This window comes from Neopsephotus bourkii, unplaced genomic scaffold (assembly GCF_033783945.1).
Source record: "Neopsephotus bourkii isolate Nb327-2 ecotype Australia unplaced genomic scaffold, CSIRO-AGI_Nbou_v1 NB_951, whole genome shotgun sequence".
Taxonomy (NCBI): Eukaryota; Metazoa; Chordata; class Aves; order Psittaciformes; family Psittacidae; genus Neopsephotus; species Neopsephotus bourkii.
This window is the reverse complement of record NW_026901445.1, coordinates 522108-540767: the sequence shown is the minus strand read 5'-3', so window position 1 is coordinate 540767 and position 18660 is coordinate 522108. Positions and strand designations below refer to the sequence as shown.

Genomic DNA, 18660 nt, shown 5'->3' with positions numbered 1-18660 from the left:
AAAGGGCAGTTAGGCATCCCTAAAGTTGATTGTTTATATGAATTAGCCATTGAACAAATAGAAGTTGAGACTGACCACAGCAATAACTCCCAATGCTGATTTGAAGAAATTAAAAGCAGGCCAGGAAGCTTAAATCTAAATGTGCTTTCAATTGATCTTTGTTCCTGACTGTGTTTAATGGTCAGCTGTTTGTGAAACCCTCTGGGGTTCTACTAGTTGATTTCAAACAGGGAAACAGCAAACTACCACAGAGAGCAAGATGCTTTTCTTTTCAAGAAAATGAATTTAAACACTGCTGAAAGGTTGCAGACTGCCGGTCTCAGAATGTTTTACAGAAGAAATACAGAGAAGCTTTTTTACACTCCCTCTATTTTTCTACATTACTCATACATCTCCTAGGAGAGAATACCCAAAGCTTCTAATAGACTAAAATAGCTGTTTCCATAATTCTCCTGTAAAGCAAGGGGGTGTTATTATCCATATCTTACTCTGATGCAGAAGGACTCTAAACTACATACTGATGACCAATATTTTATCTATGGCCCCAAGTTTAGTGTTTCTTACAGACTAGATATATCTGAACACCACATCAGCCAATAGACACCATATGGACCGAGGTAAAATTTGACTCAGTTCCAGGAGGCACAATGTACACCTAAGCTCTTAACCTCTATGACTCTGAAAGCATAAGTTTCCAAAGTGCAACGCTCTAGACTTTCATTTTGCTGGAGAGATGCGGCACTACCCCTAAAATGAGTCTTTAATTTCTGTTCTTCTGTTTCTAATAAATTTTAGAGATATTTGAAGCCACAGGGGCTGGCACGCTCAGAATGAGCTAGAATGCAATAATGAGCTAGTTATTAGAGTGTAGAAGCAAGAACAGAAAAGTAAGTTGTTAGTCCAGCCTCCCTTTTATTCACAAACACTCAGATTTCAACTACTCCACTGCTGGCCAGCACTATCACAGGCTGATGCCACCTAAGTTCTTCACTTCATGTTGTCATCCTGTTTTCACAGGTTAGGGCTGCATTCAGATGGTTTGTATCAAGCAGATTAGATGCTTACGTTAGCTGTCTAGGCTCTATAGACTCCCTGTACAATAAATACTCAGAGTGATAATTACCTTAAGAGGTATTAATTAATATAAAGCCTATATATTAGACTTTAGCAAGGTGACTGAATTGCCTTCTGGAGGTACTTCTCTTACCATTAACCACAGAGAGAACATGAGGAGTCCAGGCTCCAAATAATGGACAATCACCCAAGACAGAAAATGATAGATTATGGAAATACCACCCATGCTTGTGTTCCTGGAACAGGAATTGCTAGAAAAGTATCACCCAGTAAATTTTTGGCTACCTAATTTTTAAAACATTAAATGAGGTATAGGAGGAGTGAAAACTGAATAGTAAGGCTGCAACACCTACATATTCTGATCTTTTAAAGCCATTGGGAGGCTTCTTACTATAAAGACAAAACAAGGTCTTTTTTTTGGGTAGGTTTCTCCTACCATTCAGAAATATTTCAGAAATGAGGAAGGGTTTTACTTATCAGGTTTGTTAAACTGGGACAAGGCATAAATACACAAAAGGTGAATTTCACTGTCTTTAAGATAAGATGTACTTACTAACCTGATCATTCTGTTAATGAGCTCTACAGAATATCCCAAGGTGTATACAGATGAAGTGTAAGATACTGGCATGTTTAAAAATTTGGCAATTTATTAATATTTGTTAAGAAAAATGCCTAAAACCAGAATGATCTGGGAGAAAAGTCTTACAGTGTTTTCAGAGAGAGACAGAATCCAGTGTAGACTTCAAAGGGCAGCGAATATAAAAGAAAGCTTTCTAGACAGAGCTAGATAAGAGAAGATGAGTGGGCATGGTGAGGGATCTCTCACCTAAGTTTTGCGATTAGCAGATGGCTGCCTTGCTGGCAGCTATGGAAACAAATGACTGGGATGACATTTCACTGCTGGACCAGCTCTTTTTATTTCAATGAGAAAAAAAAAAACCACACAAAAAAAAAAACCAACAAAAAACACCACAAAATAAAACACCAAAACACGAAACAAGATGGAAAAGGGTGCAAGTCAGAATTCAGATTAGTAAATGGCAAATCCCAAATGTTTGAGAGAATTAGAACAGAAAATCCCCAGAACATCTAAAAACAGCTCTGGAAATTCTGAACCTTTCAGTTCAAATTACAATAGATGAAATAAATTAGCTGTGAAGTTGTAGCTACAAACAGAAAGCTGACTTTTGGGAAGGGACTGAAAATCCCACCTGAGCAGCCTAATTACTTGTGTTGTGTACTCCCCTATCTGCCACAATAACTCAAGTTGAGCATGGCTGTAAAGGCTTGTGATTCAGCTGGAGTACTGGGCAGCTTGGCATCAATTCTTTATTTGTTCAGACCCATCCAACCAGCCCTATGCAGATCACTCAGCCAATGCTGTATAACACTTTCTGATACAGAAAGACCAATTGGCAAACAGAATACAGAAGGTGAATTTATATGTCACCGCTTGGAGTATTATAAATCTACAGATTGGTTAGGACAGCATCTAGCAAAAGCAGTCCTTTGAAATACTATAGTATAGTCCAAGTTTGATGATAAGCAGGTTTGATATAAAATGCAATCAAATTTTGCTGCTACGCCTGAGGTCTTAACAGCATGAACTCACCTCAGCTAAAGAATTATTTCCCTTTATTGTTGGAAAACAGTGCAAAGACAGTTACTGTTCTCCTTCTTAGGCTCCCGCTTAAGCACTTCCTCCCTCTCCAAATTTCAGAGTCTCTGGGTCAGGAAATTTACTCTTCAGCTTCCTCTCAAAACTGTTTCCTTAAAGGGTAAGGTCTTTCCTGCCTTTCCGCAGTAGACCATCTGTGCATGTCCTATATACAAACTTAGCCACTACAATATCATTAGTCACACTTTACAGAAGCGAATAATTGAGATTTAAATGTTAAATTACTTCCCCAAAGTAAACGGCCAGATAGGAGAGGAATACTATCTATTTCTCAAACACTTCACATTGAAAGAGCTAAAACACTACCCAAAGCATGTTTCCATCATTACTTCAGTTGTATGGATGACTTGTCTTAACATTGCCCAAGATGCCATTAACAGAAATGTGATGGGCCCTCAGGTCTCCCATGCTCCTACACAGAAACTGTCACCTAGATTTCGTTACCACAGTTCCTTCCAGCTCCCATTTCTGTATGTAAATTATTATCTTCTTACCTTCTCCATCATTGCCTACTTATTCATCCAACACATCATGATGCAGCTGCCTCATACTGGACAAAGCACAGAGCTGTGAAGGGACAGACAACACTGAGACACAGAACCTTTCACACAACAACATTTTTTGCCATTCTGTCTCTCAGCAGGCTCCCTACACCATCAAATTAAATATGTATTTTCCAGTCTAGCTGCTTCACTTCTGCATGCAGACTCCATCTTACGACACCGAAGCAAATTATTGTCCTGAGTGACATAGCTAATAGTGTCAGTCCCAAAGGTCTAGGTCAATGCTTTTGGGCACATAAGCAATTCTGGTCTGGGCTGAAATGTATGGAAAGTGGTGACTTTCACCCATGCTGTAAAGGACACCAAGGAAAGGCCATGCTTTGTGACAAGAGAAATAAAGCTGTAAAGTGATTTTACAAGAACAAGGGACTGTGAGAAGAGATTATTTTCCCAACAGCACATGAATTATTAGCTGTTACAAGTGTTAAAAATTTTTAATATTTGAAATTTGCTTGCACAAGATTTTTCACACTTATCTGCTATCAGTGACATTACACCTCATTTTATTTGGATGCCAGTAGGTATTCAAGGACAGAGCACTGCTCTGTTACAAACACTTTTAAGTCAAGCACAGTAGCAGCAAGTTAGCAGACAAAGGGACACTGTGTAAAGGCTGCCTGCCAGAAGTTACTTACTCCAGCTGATTACCCAGAAAGGACAGCAGCACTGCAACATTTCTGCCTCGTACTCCCTGGGAAAAAACAACCCAACTCAACAGCCAGGAGTCACAAGCAGGTTTTCTTGATTTCTCACTGCATGGGGTAGGCAGGAAGAATGTAGTATAATGACACAATGTTTGATCTTGCAAGGTATTGCACCTAACTGCTTTGCTAGGTCAGTGCAAGCACGTTCCATCTTAATTTTAAGTACAAGTAGTATATAAAATGCGTCTCACTTGAAAGCTGACTGTGAACATGAGTTGGGTCAAAAGCAGAAAATAACCACAATCATAGATCATCAAGCAGCAAGAACATCCTGAGTGCTTGGAGAGTTTGTGCTTTCATCAGACACAAAACACCTTTCAATACCATATATTTCAGTAAAATGTGGGGTTGTACAACACATTTCAGGATTGCACATCTGTAATTCAATCTCTCTTCTTATAGGAAATGGCATGGAAGAATTAAGGTAAAAATCAATGAATTCCACCTCATTGATTCTACCTTAATTTTATTAACTGAAGGAATTGGCAAGTCAAATACACATAATAAATACTGGTGGGAAAAGTACTGTGCACAAATTCCCACTTACGGTGCTTCACTCCAGGCAGAGATAAGTCACTAATTAATTCGCATTAAGTGATTACAAAGGATGCGGTTTGTATTCATGGCCATCTAATCGCTTTAGTATCGGAGGAAAATAAAATTGCATCTCTGGGCAATAGTCAGCAAACCCAGTTAAGCACGACGCCGGTGTCAAGGCAATGATTCAGGAGGGATTGTGCGCGTTTCCCGGCGCGAACCGCGAGCGCCTGCCGCCTCCTCGCGGGGAGGCGCCGCCTCAGCACCCCCAGGGCCGGGCCCTTCCGCGCCCTAGGCATTATTAATACACTGCATGTAAGGTTCTCCCTCTCATGTCTTTCTATCTGTGTACCTGAAACGTTCACGATGATCTGCTCAACATAAGTGATTAATCTTTAAATACATAAAATGATGAAACTACCTCATACAAAGTCCAAAAAGCAGGGGGCCTTCTCTAGTGATGTCTGGCATCAGCTCTCTTTATGCAGATGTTTGTAATGTGCGCATGTAAGCTCGGGCATAGCTGTTAAATATTTCTGTTTTTTCCCAACAAGCTGTGGTACAACAGTTGTATTATCACAGACTGGTTTGTGTTGGATGAGACCTTCAAAAGTCAACATCCCTACAACGAGCAGGGACATCTTCAACTAGATCTGACTGTTCAGATCTCCATCCAGCCTGGTCCTCTATGTCTGCAGGGGATGGCACATCTACCACTTCTCTGGGCAACCTGTTCCAGTGGTTTACCACCCTCATTATAAAAAATTTCTTCCTCACGTCCAGCCTGAATTTCAGGGATTACGCCTTGCTAAGCTTTTCCATTATTATTTGAGCAGCCTTAGTCCCTGCCATGGGTATCTGAACATCCTGCAGCCAGTACTAAAAACCAGGCAAGCATGTATGGGGGATTACCTTTTTACCCATACTGGCTTAATAATCAAAGAATTAAATTATCTTGACCTGGCCCTGAAAACAGCTGAAACAAACTTCCAAACATCATCTGGCCAAGTGTGTATCCTCACAGTATAAGTTCCATAAGGGCTTTTAGGAGTTCACTCACCGTTTTCTAGATATAAATGTGATGCAGACCTTTATAATAAAATGCACTAGTGCTTTTATATAGAATATTAGGGCTAGCATTTTCAAACTCATCTGGGGAAAAAAGAATGAACATCTGATTGTACATACTGGGGAAGAGGCATCGTATGAGACAACAGAAGGTTGTTTCAGGATATCCTATCAGCATTTGGAATAAAAGCAGTTAGCCATTGATCCCAACAGTATGCACTGAATTGCAAAAAGGAAGAAAAGCACAAAGCCTACCCTCTCTTCAGGAAAAGCCTGTTCCAAGTTGTTACTGATACGCTTCCACTGAAACTGGAGAAGGTACAGTATTGCAACAACAGAAATCTGCCTTTTAGATCAAAATGCCTTTACCACGGCTTTTAAATGCAGGTCACCTTCTCTCTTTTTAGACAGATCTCTCACTGGTAATCAGAAGCAATGGAACTGGTACATAGAGATTCATGAACAGCCAAGTAAATGGTTTTGGGACATTTCGACAATTTAAAATTTTCAACACTTGTCTGAGGCAATTAGTTTGGATCTCTGTATTTCCACATATTGACAAAAAGTACACAGCAGTCCTTAATGTCCTATTTTTTAACACCTAACGATGACTTCCGTTGCCACTCTAACTTTAGAGAAGGTATATTGTTTTATCAGTGTGGCATGCAGTTAACACTATGCCTTATTATTTTTAGGTAGAATTTGGATTTTCTCTCTAAGCATTACCTCAGTGGTCCCATGTGTCAGTGCTATTTCTCTGATAATTAAGGTAGTCTACAGAACATTACACAAAGCTGAATCAGCTGACTCATTACACTCAGAATTGGCTGCTGCCACCAAGTGCCTTTCATCTACTGACAAACCCAAATGCACGAGAAGCAGACGAGTATTTAAGACATTCCATTAAGACCAAATAAGGGAACTAATACTAGAGAGGGGCAGACACAAAACCCAAACAAACCAAAAAACCAAAACCCAAAATTATTGTCCATGTCTACATCATATAAAAGCCCTGGATAGAAGACAGAACATATGAATTCTGAAAAACCCAGTAGGCAACACAAGTTCTGGTAACTGGATTGACAGAAGGTAAAGAGAGAGCTCTGTGAGCACAATGAAGGCTGGAGACCCAGTCTCGAAATTCCAGGCATGGAAATAGACTTACAATGATGGAATAAAAAGTCAGATTCAATCCCATGAAACTAAGCAGATAAAATAACGTCCTGAAATGATGAATCAAATAAATTGTAACTATTTTATGTTACCTGTAATGCAACGTATTTTTTTCCTCAGAGCAAGAGATGATGTTGCTTCCAGTAATATAAGTACAATGAAAAGATAGCTACTGATAAAGAAATTACACCTCATTTGTGAAAATGCAGCTGACATGACAGCAAATGCAATAATGACGACTCAGTCACACATAAGGACTGTAAAGAGAAATCATACAAAACCAGACACAAGGAAACCAAGCAATTGAGATCAGAAAGCCCGAGGTACAACACTGATCCATGTTCATGCGCAAGTGTGTCTTCTGGTTCTCCTCTAGGCAGATTTTACTGTAATGAGGTAGTATCTGAACATCTGAATCATCTCACCTGACAGACACTAAGTTTCCAACAAGGCACCATTAATGGGTCACTGGTAACTACCCTACTCTAAACATAAACTGATATTTTGTGAGGAGGACCATGAGGATGATCAGGGGACTGGAGCACCTCCCATATGAAGATAGGCTGAGAAAGTTGGGGCTGTACAGCCTGGAGAAGGCTGCGTGGAGACCTCATAGCAGCCTTCCAGTATCTGGAGGGGGCCTATAAGGATGCTCGGGAGGGACTCTTCATTAGGGACTGTAGTGGTAGGACAAGGGGTAATGGGTTAAAACTTAAACAGGGGAAGTTTAGATTGGATATAAGGAGGAAATTCTTTACTGTGAGGGTGGTAAGGCACTGGAATGGATTGGCCAAAGAAGCTGTGAATGCTCCATCCCTAGCAATGTTCAAGGCCAGGTTGGACAGAGCCTTTGGTGACATGGTTAAGTGTGAGGTGTCCCTACCCATGGCAGGGGGGTTGGAGCTAGATGATCTTAAGGTCCCTTCCAACCCTAACTATTCTATGATTCTACAAAACAGTATCAATTATGAAAGTCTCTTTTTTTTTCTGTAGTCTTTCAGCAAGGAAGAACAGTTTTGTAGCTTGGACACATCTGCTCCAAGTACTCTCACATGATTGATTTTATAGTTGTTAGATTTATACAATCTTTGTATGAAGTGGGTTTTGTGCGAGACAACCACTGATCTTTGACTCTTGAGATACAGGCTATCAATTTTTACTCACCCTGGCATTCTCTCCAGCAGCTTTATGTCAACGTATGAGAAGGTTTTCACAGTTGCCAGTTTTGAAGTACAACTGCAGCTTTAAGTTCACCAATTTTTAAAGTGGCAACATAAAAGTGTAATGGGCAGGTCTTAAAGAGCCTTGCTTGCTTCACCTGAACCTACAGCTGACTATGTCAAATCAAGCACTTGATGCAAACAAGAACAAGATCAAACAGCTGCTCTCTAATGAGAACACCTCACATGTTAGACTTCTCAATGACACATCAAAGCTCCAGGAACAGAAACATTTTAAAGCTTTATGCAATTTGACCTAGGCACACTTACAAGAAATGAAGGCTGCACAGTGAAAGCCTAAGAATAGGAGAACCAGTTTTTACTGATACACAGACTAGGAAGTGCTTTTATGAAGAGATAAAATCTGTTCTTGTTCACAATCACTAGCTCTCCTTTGTAGCTTTGACAAGTGCTCCCCATTTATATAAAAGCAGCAAATTGGTACCACATGGGCAGAATGTATTATCTTTAGTGAGCTGCTCCTTTTCTACTTAGGAACTTGTCTTTACTGACTGAGTTAAAACTGCTCATCAACTGATGACATTCACTCCTCAGCTGAAAAGAAGAAAAAACTCCAAAAGCCACCAAGCAATAAAATCAGGTTCTGTATGTTAAAACTACTTTAAACTGGTAATCCATATATGGGAAGGTGTGTCAGCCCAAAGTGGATCTGTAAGAGAGTAAAGATGATTATACCTGAGGCAGTAACTACAACTGTATTTTGCTGCTCCTGGAAATGTTCTCAATTATTCAAACAGCCACCTCCCAGACAAAGTGGTGCCAGAGAACTGATGTGGTTTCTGGCTGGCATAGTTTCATGAAACTAAGCATTTTATCAGGTGGTGAGACTTCTAGATTTTTCAGTGTTTATATATTTGTAATCACACATACACAAACAGTTTACTTGTGGGAAAAGAACAGCTTGAGATGAAAAATTCCCAAACATAGAATCATAGAATAGCTAGGGTTGAAAAGGACCTTAAGATTATCTAATTCCAAACCCCATAGGCAGGGACTCTTCACGCTAGACTGTGTTGCTCAACGCTCTCTCCAACCTGACCTTGAACACTGCCAAGGATGGAGCATTCACAGCTTCCTCAGGCAGCCTATTTCAGCACCTCACCACCCTCACAATAAAGAGCTTCTTCCTTACATCTAACCTGAACCACGCATTTAAGTTCTATCCCATTACCCTTGTCCTACCATTTCAATGATACCTGAAATTCTCCCTTAAAAGTTTGTCAAACTAACATTAAAAACTATGATAATCAGTTTTTGAACTAAGAGAATTAGAGGTTAATCTGTTACCATGTTGCTACTCCTGTTAGTATACAGCTACACCTGCAAGTATACCGCCAAGAAAGGGACAAGGGAGATTCAAAAGAATAGAGTCTCCTTAGCAGTTATCAAAAGCATACATGCTTCATTCTGCAGCCATACCTGTCCCCACTTACACAGTCTTGTTGCTTGAGAACAAAAACATGGGGAGCTATAAGCAACAGGCAAGTTATATCCAAGAAGTCCATTCGTTGGGTAACCCTTAAACCTTGCATAGAGGTAGCCAGCATTTGCTCTCTACATGTTACTTGGCATGCACTTACTCTTCCGCACTACAAAGGCCTGGAAAACACGGCTTAACAGCACTTCCCTGCCTCACAGGCCCAATGCCGGAAGGGTTGCGGGTCCCTCACACACAGCATTACTGGCTAATCTTCTTCCCTATGCTGGCCACTTGGTGGCGTCTCTGAAGGCTGTTATGTTCATCACACACTATATAGCTTTAAGGCAGCAGGCAAAGAGCTACTGTCTCTACCCTCATCACAAGCAGGACAAGCGGGATACAACAGCCCCGCCACTGTGACCAGAACCATACTATCATTACCCAAACACCTCAGCATTCACCCACAGCTGGCGGCAACACGGATCTGAAGCATAACCAGGAACGTGCCACAAACACACAACCAACTAAGGCAGGCCCTTGGATACACAGGCACCCCTAAGGCCAGCGAGATGGTAAGGCCTGGAAGGGCACAGGGAGCTCTGAAACACCCGGGCCGGCTCAGCCTGCCTCCAGCAGGGCTCCCTGCTGCTCGACCGAGCGAGCGAGCAAGCGGGCAGGCGAATGGTCGGCACTATAGACATACACAAACCTTCCCTTCTCGCAGCCACCACCAGGGTGAACAGCAGCGCCACAGCCAATACATAAACCCTCCCGCTTTGCCAGAGGGCAAGGGCGATGCTAGCCAATAGGCAGCGAGAGCAGACACGCAGGGAGGTGGGAAACATGAGAACCCAACTGAGAAACTTTCCAGCTCCCAGAGGGTGTGAGTAAGACTTCAGTCACCGGCAGTGTGCTCTTCCTCCAACCAGAGCGTCTTCCCTCATCCCTCTCCCCAGATTGGTTAACAGATGGCAGGAGGGCCTTAGCACAACCCTTTCCCCAATAGAAAGGTAACGCTGCGTGACAGACGTTCAGATCAGCCAATTACTGCCATCGTGGACCCTCCCCCCCTTTCTCTAGTGCAAAATGGCGGCGACAGCTCCTTCTCCAGCTGCTCCCGCGGCGGCTCCGGCACAGAGTCCGACGACGGCGCCCACCACACCGACAGGAAACGCTCCCCCCCCTGCCGCGCCGCTCCCGCCTGCCACTTCAGCACCGCTGCCGCCGCCGGCCGCGCCGCTGTCGGCTGCGCTCTCGGGCCCGTTCCCCGGCGGCCGCGTGGTGCGGCTGCACCCGGTCGTGCTCGCCTCCATCGTGGACAGCTTCGAGCGGCGCAACGAGGGCGCGGCGCGGGTCATCGGGACGCTGCTGGGTAAGAGCCGCCGACATCTGGGAGAGCAGCCCACCTCCCCCACGGTGCCCCTCTAACCGTGCTGCCCTCCCGCAGGAACTGTGGACAAGCACTCGGTGGAGGTCACTAACTGCTTCTCCGTCCCTCACAACGAGTCCGAAGATGAGGTACGGAGTGCGGGACAGCCCGGGCGGGTGTGGCTGCGGTCTGTACAACCCACCCGAGCTGCGCTGTAGAGCGGGTGGGTCTCTCGGCGATTGTTGGGGAGCCGGGGGTGTGTGGTGCCCATGTGCCGCTCCTCATGGCGGCGTGAGGGTTTATAGCCGTGTTGTCCACCGTTAAGGGTTCAGCATCCCTGTGACCAGCTGACTTGGGCCTGTCCCATTTTTTAGGTGGCAGTCGATATGGAATTTGCCAAAAACATGTATGAGTTGCACAAGAAGGTGTCTCCTAACGAGATCATCTTGGGCTGGTAAGTTCTGCAAGAACATGCAAGCAGTTCTGTTGGTCCCTTAACTAATTGAAATACATCATTCTCCTTGTCACAGGTTGAGAAGCAGAAGCACTAATGCTTGTGACAGTAAGATCTTGCAACTCTTGTTATAGAATCAGTTGTAAAGCTTTTGCAGTTCACAAGAGGAAGAGATGGTATTGGAGATGTACAGGATTTGTTTTTGTATCTATCTACCAAAGATATCAGAGAGGAGTGATGAGTTGAGAATGCCTGCATGGCTTTGCTAGAAGGACTGGTTATAAAGAAAGGAGTACACAGAAGAGTAATTTAGAGTACCAAAGGCCTCAGGAGGAATCAGTGATAACAGCTGGAGCACACAGAGTTCTCTGCTGAGAAAAGGTGGGAGTATGTGTGTGTGGGATGCGAAGCAAGATCAGTATGATGTCAGTGCCTGAGTGTGTGGATGGCTCTATTAGTCTTTTAATGCTCCCCTGTTCCTACAGAATAGCTCAGTTCTGTTCCTGTGGAGTAGACCTTAACCACCTTCTAATGGCACAGAAAAGTGCAGTCCTGATGACAGGAGTTTTCCTGTGAAGCTAATTGCAGAGCAGTTAAAGGAGCTAGATTAACGAGTTGTTCCTCCTGCAGAGAGATGCTTTGTGGAAGATCTACTTGGTTGGTCCAGATTTGTTTGGTATGCTTTGACTTACACAGAATTAAAGAGTTGCTCCAGAACATAATGTCAGATAACTGAATCTTGGGTGTCTGATGTCAACTGTACCAACTCTTTATGTCTGGTACTACAACACTGGTCTTGTGTGTGTTTTTGCCGTGGGTATGCTCATTCTGTAATTCCTACAAACTGCAAATTCCTTAGTTAAAACACTTGTATTTAATATGCTTCTGCAACTCAGTGCTTGGAAATGAGTGGTTTAGGATAAAAACCTGTTGAATACCAACAGTACCAAACACCAGGCACTAGAATGTTGGAAGAATGGCTCATCAGCCTGTGATTTCTTTTGAAGGTATGCAACAGGCCATGACATCACAGAACATTCTGTCCTCATCCATGAATATTACAGCCGGGAAGCACATAATCCAATCCATCTCACTGTGGACACGAGTCTCCAGAATTCACGCATGAGCATTAAAGCCTATGTCAGGTACTCTGGGAGGCTGCATTTCTGGGATGGGAGTTATCTGAATTATTAAAAAGACCACATCAGGGCAATGAGAAACATAATGAGCTGCAGTGTCCCATTTTGAACAATGCTGTGCAGTAGCTAAAACACAGTAGAGATCCAGGGATCAAGTTTACTTCTCATTGGAATGTCCTGACCACTGAGTGTAAGATGAAAGACCTAACCATTCCTACTTCATTGGGGTGGGGAATTGTGACTTCATTAGTAGTGTTCTGAACATCTTTGTGACATTTCACAGGATTCATATAGCTAGTGTTAATGTCACTAACTTCCATGACACTGTCAGAATGCTAGCCTGTAGTTACGGGCTTTACGGCTTGGCAGTTTATTTATGCAGCTTGGAGGATTCGTGTAGTTAAAACAACTGAAACTGCATCTTTCTGATCAGTCTTCATTCCCCCCCAGTCCCTCAAATTTTTATCAATTAATAATGGAGATTAAATATTGAAAAATGAACCTATTCCCCCTCACTGTTCTTCCTAGCACTGGTTGTAGAGCTCTCCTCCTTAAGGAACAAAACCCCAGCCTTTCTTTATAGTGGAAGTCTGCTGCACATCTTCAAAAAGGAAGCTGTTCCATGACATCTTAAAGCATAAATGCACTTCAAATACTTTGAATAACAGGAATAATAAAAGTGTTGAGAGCACTTTGTAATTGTATCTGTCATATTTTTGTTTGTTACTTAAGCGATTTCTCAAAGTGTGGAATATTTCAGGACAGGGGAATACCTGCTCTATAAGCAAAAAGGAACTGTGGCTAAAAAGATAATACTTAGCTCTTCATGCATTCATGCTGACAACATCAGACCAGCTAGGAATATTCTCGTTTGAAAATGAGCAGTTAATAGTACGGCAGACTGATTTTCTGTCCTCGGTTATTCATGGTTTTAGTATTGCTGATTTTGGTAAGAATGAGTAACATATTCATGTTTACACTTCAGTGCTAACAGATATTATTGAGATGGAAATTATTACTTCCTCCCTTAAATATATCCATGCTGAGAACTTTTTGTTGTTCTTTTTTCCCTAGTGCCCCAATGGGAGTCCCTGGTAAAACTATGGGCGTGATGTTCACACCTCTGACAGTGAAGTATGTTTATTATGATACAGAGCGGATAGGAGGTGAATCTTTTCTTCCTATTTTGGCTATAGGCATTGTTGTGACACTGTTTTAATGTTGGGTTTTTTTACCCTGGTAAAATTGCAATTCTGTGAATTCTACTGAAATAAGACTGTCTTGCTGAAGTCCTCAACAAGTTGGTTTCTGTGACAGTTTTTTTACTTTCCCCCTTTTGCTTGCAGTGGATCTTATCATGAAGACTTGTTTTAGCCCTAATCGAGTGATTGGCTTGTCCAGTGACTTACAGCAGGTGGGGTCAGCATCAGCCAGGATTCAGGACACCCTCACCATGGTGCTGCAGTATGCAGAGGATGTGTTGGTAAGGCAAACTTTTTATGAGCCAGCAAATACGTTTCATGTAAGCTTGTGCATCTTGGTTTTCTTTTTCTGTATTGTCTCTCTGGGCCATAAACTTGCTGAGTTTTACTCATGTTGAAGTGTATGTTTCTTACATTTAGTCTGGCAAAGTGGCTGCTGACAACACTGTTGGTCGTTTCCTGATGGATCTCATTAACCAGGTGCCAAAGATTTCACCAGAGGACTTTGAGACAATGTTGAACAGCAATATCAATGTAAGTTCATCATGCAGTTTTTTCAGTTGACAGCAATTCTGAAAATTTGTCATACAGACACAAGTTTGTCTGAGATCAAAACAATCTTTGATTTCATACAAACATGTTAAGATACAACCCTTTTGTGTCAGTAATTTGATGTTTTAAGAGCTGAAGGTGGATAAATCAGTTCACCATAATAATCTTGAAAGCAATTGTGAATGAGAGAGTAAGTTCTAAAGTACTTAGGGATTATACAGGTAATCTGAAAGCCAGCACCAACTCTTTTTAGAGTGACTGTACAATGCAAATTACCAGGCTTAAAGCAGCATGGATTACAAGGATGGACTACAACTGGTGACTTGCCAGCTTCCTTTGCCTGAGCTGAAGTTCTGTCTCCTTGCGTAACATTTAGGACATGAGCAGGGTTTTAGTGTGCTACCTTACTTCTGTAACAGAATTTTAGAAAGCAAAAGCTAAGTTTCTGAATGTGTTGTTCAGCCACAGTCTGCAAGACCGGAACTAATTTTTAATTTTGCTTATACCTTTTGAATTGCCTGGTTAACATGCGTGAACTCGGAGTTAAAATTTCACAGGCAGTTTCATATTCTGGGAGCGTTAAACCCTTCTTCCTGTGAGGGAAGCATTTCTAATAGCCGACTGTAAACTGCTTTACAGGTGCTAAAAATTTAACTCCCTAATAGGCTATCATCTTTGTTAGTATTTCTCATCACTGTGGGTTGTTTTTTTTTTTTCCTCCTCTCAGGACTTGCTGATGGTAACCTACTTGGCAAACCTCACACAGTCACAGATTGCTCTCAATGAAAAACTTCTGAGTTTATAAAGAAAATTGTGCCACCCTACATGTCAAAGAGCCTGAAGAATGGGCAAGAAACACTTTTCTATGTTGTTACAAAATTTCCCCAGATGTTAATTTAATTACCTAGATGACTTGGTTTACATCTTTATTTCCATTGTCCTGAAAAATCCTTACCATGGTTTAGCAAATTCATGGGAACTGCTGCAATTTAGATGAGCCCAGTATTTTTAAACTGATCATGAGTCTTTTGTCACTTGGGTTTATGTACTTGTATAACAAAATACAGCTTTATTGTAATTGAAATAAAAAGTTCCATTGCAATGGCAAGATTGGCTTCTGTCCAGAAGAAAAACTTGTTTCATTCATTATTGTATAATGAATCCACTTTTGAAAGAAAAGGGGGGATAACATGACATCAGGAAAGAAAACCAGAGTGGATGCAACTCAACTTCAATTCTGCAGGCTTTTGCAGGGTGGTTGTTGTTTTTTTTTTCAGCTGTTAAAGCACACTGAAAGTGTGACTTCTTGTGTTGTGCGTAATATGGAGGACTACAGGATATTATGGCCACTGATTTATTAGTGGTGCTATGTATGTGCCCTTCTTCAGCAGGGTACTGACAGAGTATGAGACTGAATTCAGACTTTTAGAAGTCTGTTTAGCTATACTGAGGGGGAAGGTTGGATGATGGATTGTAAGTGTCCCTCTTCTACAACATAATTGTTCCCCCTAATTACTGATGATGATTTCCGATGCCTCACATCTGTTTTGATAAATGAATTTGAAATTTACCAGGATTGGGACTCAGGTTACAGATCTGTAGATCCTATACTGGTTCCAATGTGGAGAATTCCCCTAGTGACTAAATGCTAAGTTCTAATTGCAAGGACAAGGTGCATGAGAACTGAAGGTATAGCAAGGATTCTCACCTCTTTGAAAATGTTATTGGTGAGCATTAAGTAAGTTCAAACTCGGCTCACATTTTTTATGTCTGAATAAAAATCTTTGGTTTCCCTTCTTTAAACTTAATATTCATAACTTGGGCCATTTAAATATTTTGCAGATTTTTAGGTCAAGGTGTTCTTTAAAGTAAGCCTTGAAATAAGTGGAGGGAAAGAGCAAGCAGCAAAGCTGGATAAGTCTTGATTACTACAAAAAAATTTGGGAAGAAAGGATAACATCCTTTCCCTGATCTCTCCTCTGCAGTAAACTCTTGCCATTCCCTGTTAGGAAAACTAAATGTTAGAAGATAATATGCAAGAAGAAAAAATTTAAATGCTGTACAAGTCGAATAGCTATGCTATCTAATAAGCACAAAATGCAAAGCCCTGAAAAGAAAGATTAATTTGTGATCACTGTCACAGAAAATGTATCATAGAATTTGCCAGTCCTTGCAAGTACCTGAAGACTAATTATACATCAGAAGGGACAGAGGTTATGTCTTCCTAGGTAGGTTCACTGCAAAGCAGAGGTGTCAGAAGAAGAGACAGTCCATAGATTTGGTTGTATGTCAGACACCACAATGACAAATGCTTGGAACTGAAATATGAAAAAAAAATAATTGCCTGTTTAGAAACCCTGTATCTGATTCCATCCATTCTGTCCCTTTTTACTGGGTGAACAGGACATTGTGAACCTTACTTTACTGCTGGAAATTTGAATGCCTGATTTCAAATTTCAGTGGCCATTCTTGTGAAGGACAGTATTTCAGACATAAATGTAATGCATCATTTTGCTTAATTATAAAGCCTGGCTGTACATAGGAGGCATTGCTTCTCTGGAGTTTGAAAGTCTAGACAGGAATTCCTAAAAGTACTTTATGTATGTGAATTGCTCCACTTTATGAAAATCTATCTAAAAACTTGAAGTTCAATAGAAAATCTGGTGGGGAAAGCTTGGGAGTCAAGAAACATCACCAAGGATTTCAAGCTTTAACTTCCTATTGATTTGTAAACCAGAGATTTCTTGGATTAATTAGGGGAGTTTTTCCTTGGGTTTTGTTTGTTCAGGATGCGTTGCTTCAAATAACTTTGATAATAGTCAGGATAGATAGGTCTCTGTGTATGCTTCTATATACAGTGTTTATTATATTTAGACGTATTAGTGCCCTTACTAATACAATTTTTTGTATCCTCGGTGGTATGTTCAGCCTTTTTGTTTTCTTAGATGTCTTCTCTGAATGAGTACAACTATACTGGACATTACTGTATTACATGTTTATTTCTGGCAGTGTGCATGTTTTCCTCGGAAGTATTAGGCTTTAAAATACCTTGTTTAAACGGCTCTGTTAACCACCTCCTAGCACTCAAGTATGTAATTGCTCAAATGATGGGAAGATCTTTCCTTGTATCCTAGCTTAGTTGAGCTCAATATACACAATATTCATGACAGAGTTTACTGTGACAATCGAGTCTCTGATATACTGTGTACTGCAGAAAGCTGCCTTGGACCCTTCCAGACATGTAATCTCAGTCAGCCTCAACAAAGGAATAGAGTTTCAGCAAAACATCTCTTGGCAGTACAAAGTGGCAGTGAAACCTTGTGTTTTTCCACTCAGCATGATGACTTCTGACAACCCGCAGTTAATTAGCATGCAGATGCTACACTTTGCTCTGACATCTTCCTAGTGTAGTAAGACAGTGGTTGCTCCCATCTTTGAGCAAGTGCATGTAAAATCCACAAGCACATGAAAGTACTCAGTGTTATACTATCTTTAATAGAAATGCCACATTAAAAATGTAGGGAGGAGCTGGTAATGCTCGAGTATTTCCTAACTGATAAGTCTCAACAGTAGAAAGGTGGTGTACCACAATGGAAATTGAAGGTACCTGATGGTAATTAGTTTCCCTGTGCTCTGTTGTGTTGCAAGACTTGCAGATGACATTTAGATGATTCTTCAAGAGATGTTAGTGGATAGGCAGTATGCAACAGTCAGGTTTCAGGCTTCCTATGACTGCTATGAGGTATTTAGGATCAATAATGCACAGAACACTCCTGGTGGTGGTTGTGATCAGGATTAGAATATGATCTAAAGGGAGTCCTTGCAGACTGCACTGTGTTACTGTTAGTTTGCCAGTTAAGCTAAAAAGCAATTGGAATTTGATATTCTAAGTGTGTGCAACTAAAGTGTTTATACTATGTGTTTCTCTGCTTAGGGAAACAAGTTTGTGCTAATTTGGTGCGTTTAACAGATACTTCATTGTTGCCATCTTCTCTGGTTCAATAACTACCTTAGAAGGAGTCTCCTGAATCATAAATTCATCTCTTTCCTGTCTCAACCAACTATATCTTAAATTCTACTTTAAATATACCTAAATATAACTCCTTTGTCCTTACTAAAGTTCTTATGTTATGCTCTTTCTGGTATTTATACATAATCTATATATTTATACATAATATATATTTATACATAAGTATTTATACATAATAGGTTTTTATACATAATAGGTAGCCATCGTACTATAGCTTTCATTTTGCTAAGCATGGTAAGCTTTATCTCCTTTCCACTGATGCACTGTTTATGCTTTGATCACTTAGTAGCCCACTTAAAGCTTAATTCCAGTCTTTCTTGAACATGAGTTGGTAAAGACCATACCCACATCAATTATATTACAATTAATATGATAATATATTAATACTTTCCTGTTATAAAGTCCTTGTTTGCCTCTTGGTGTCTGTCATGTAGTGTGATTGAGCTTCCCGATCTC

General features: G+C 41.1%; 2 protein-coding genes across 2 annotated transcripts in view; both read left to right on the top strand.

Moving 5' to 3' along the window:
- Nucleotides 1–11529, top strand: part of TLL2 (tolloid like 2) — a 508271-nt gene extending 496742 nt beyond the window's left edge. Inside the window, exon 22 of the transcript XR_009726296.1 lies at nt 11517–11529. The gene's annotated coding sequence lies outside the window, so the exon portion shown is untranslated. The remainder of the gene's footprint in view (nt 1–11516) is intronic.
- Nucleotides 10520–17088, top strand: EIF3F (eukaryotic translation initiation factor 3 subunit F). Its single transcript, XM_061358712.1, has 8 exons — nt 10520–10830; nt 10906–10976; nt 11202–11281; nt 12289–12426; nt 13495–13586; nt 13767–13903; nt 14043–14156; nt 14902–17088. Exons 1-8 carry the CDS (start codon nt 10545–10547, stop codon nt 14977–14979), a joined length of 996 nt encoding a protein of 331 aa, XP_061214696.1. The 5' UTR covers nt 10520–10544; the 3' UTR covers nt 14980–17088.
- Nucleotides 17089–18660: the final 1572 nt, after the last annotated feature.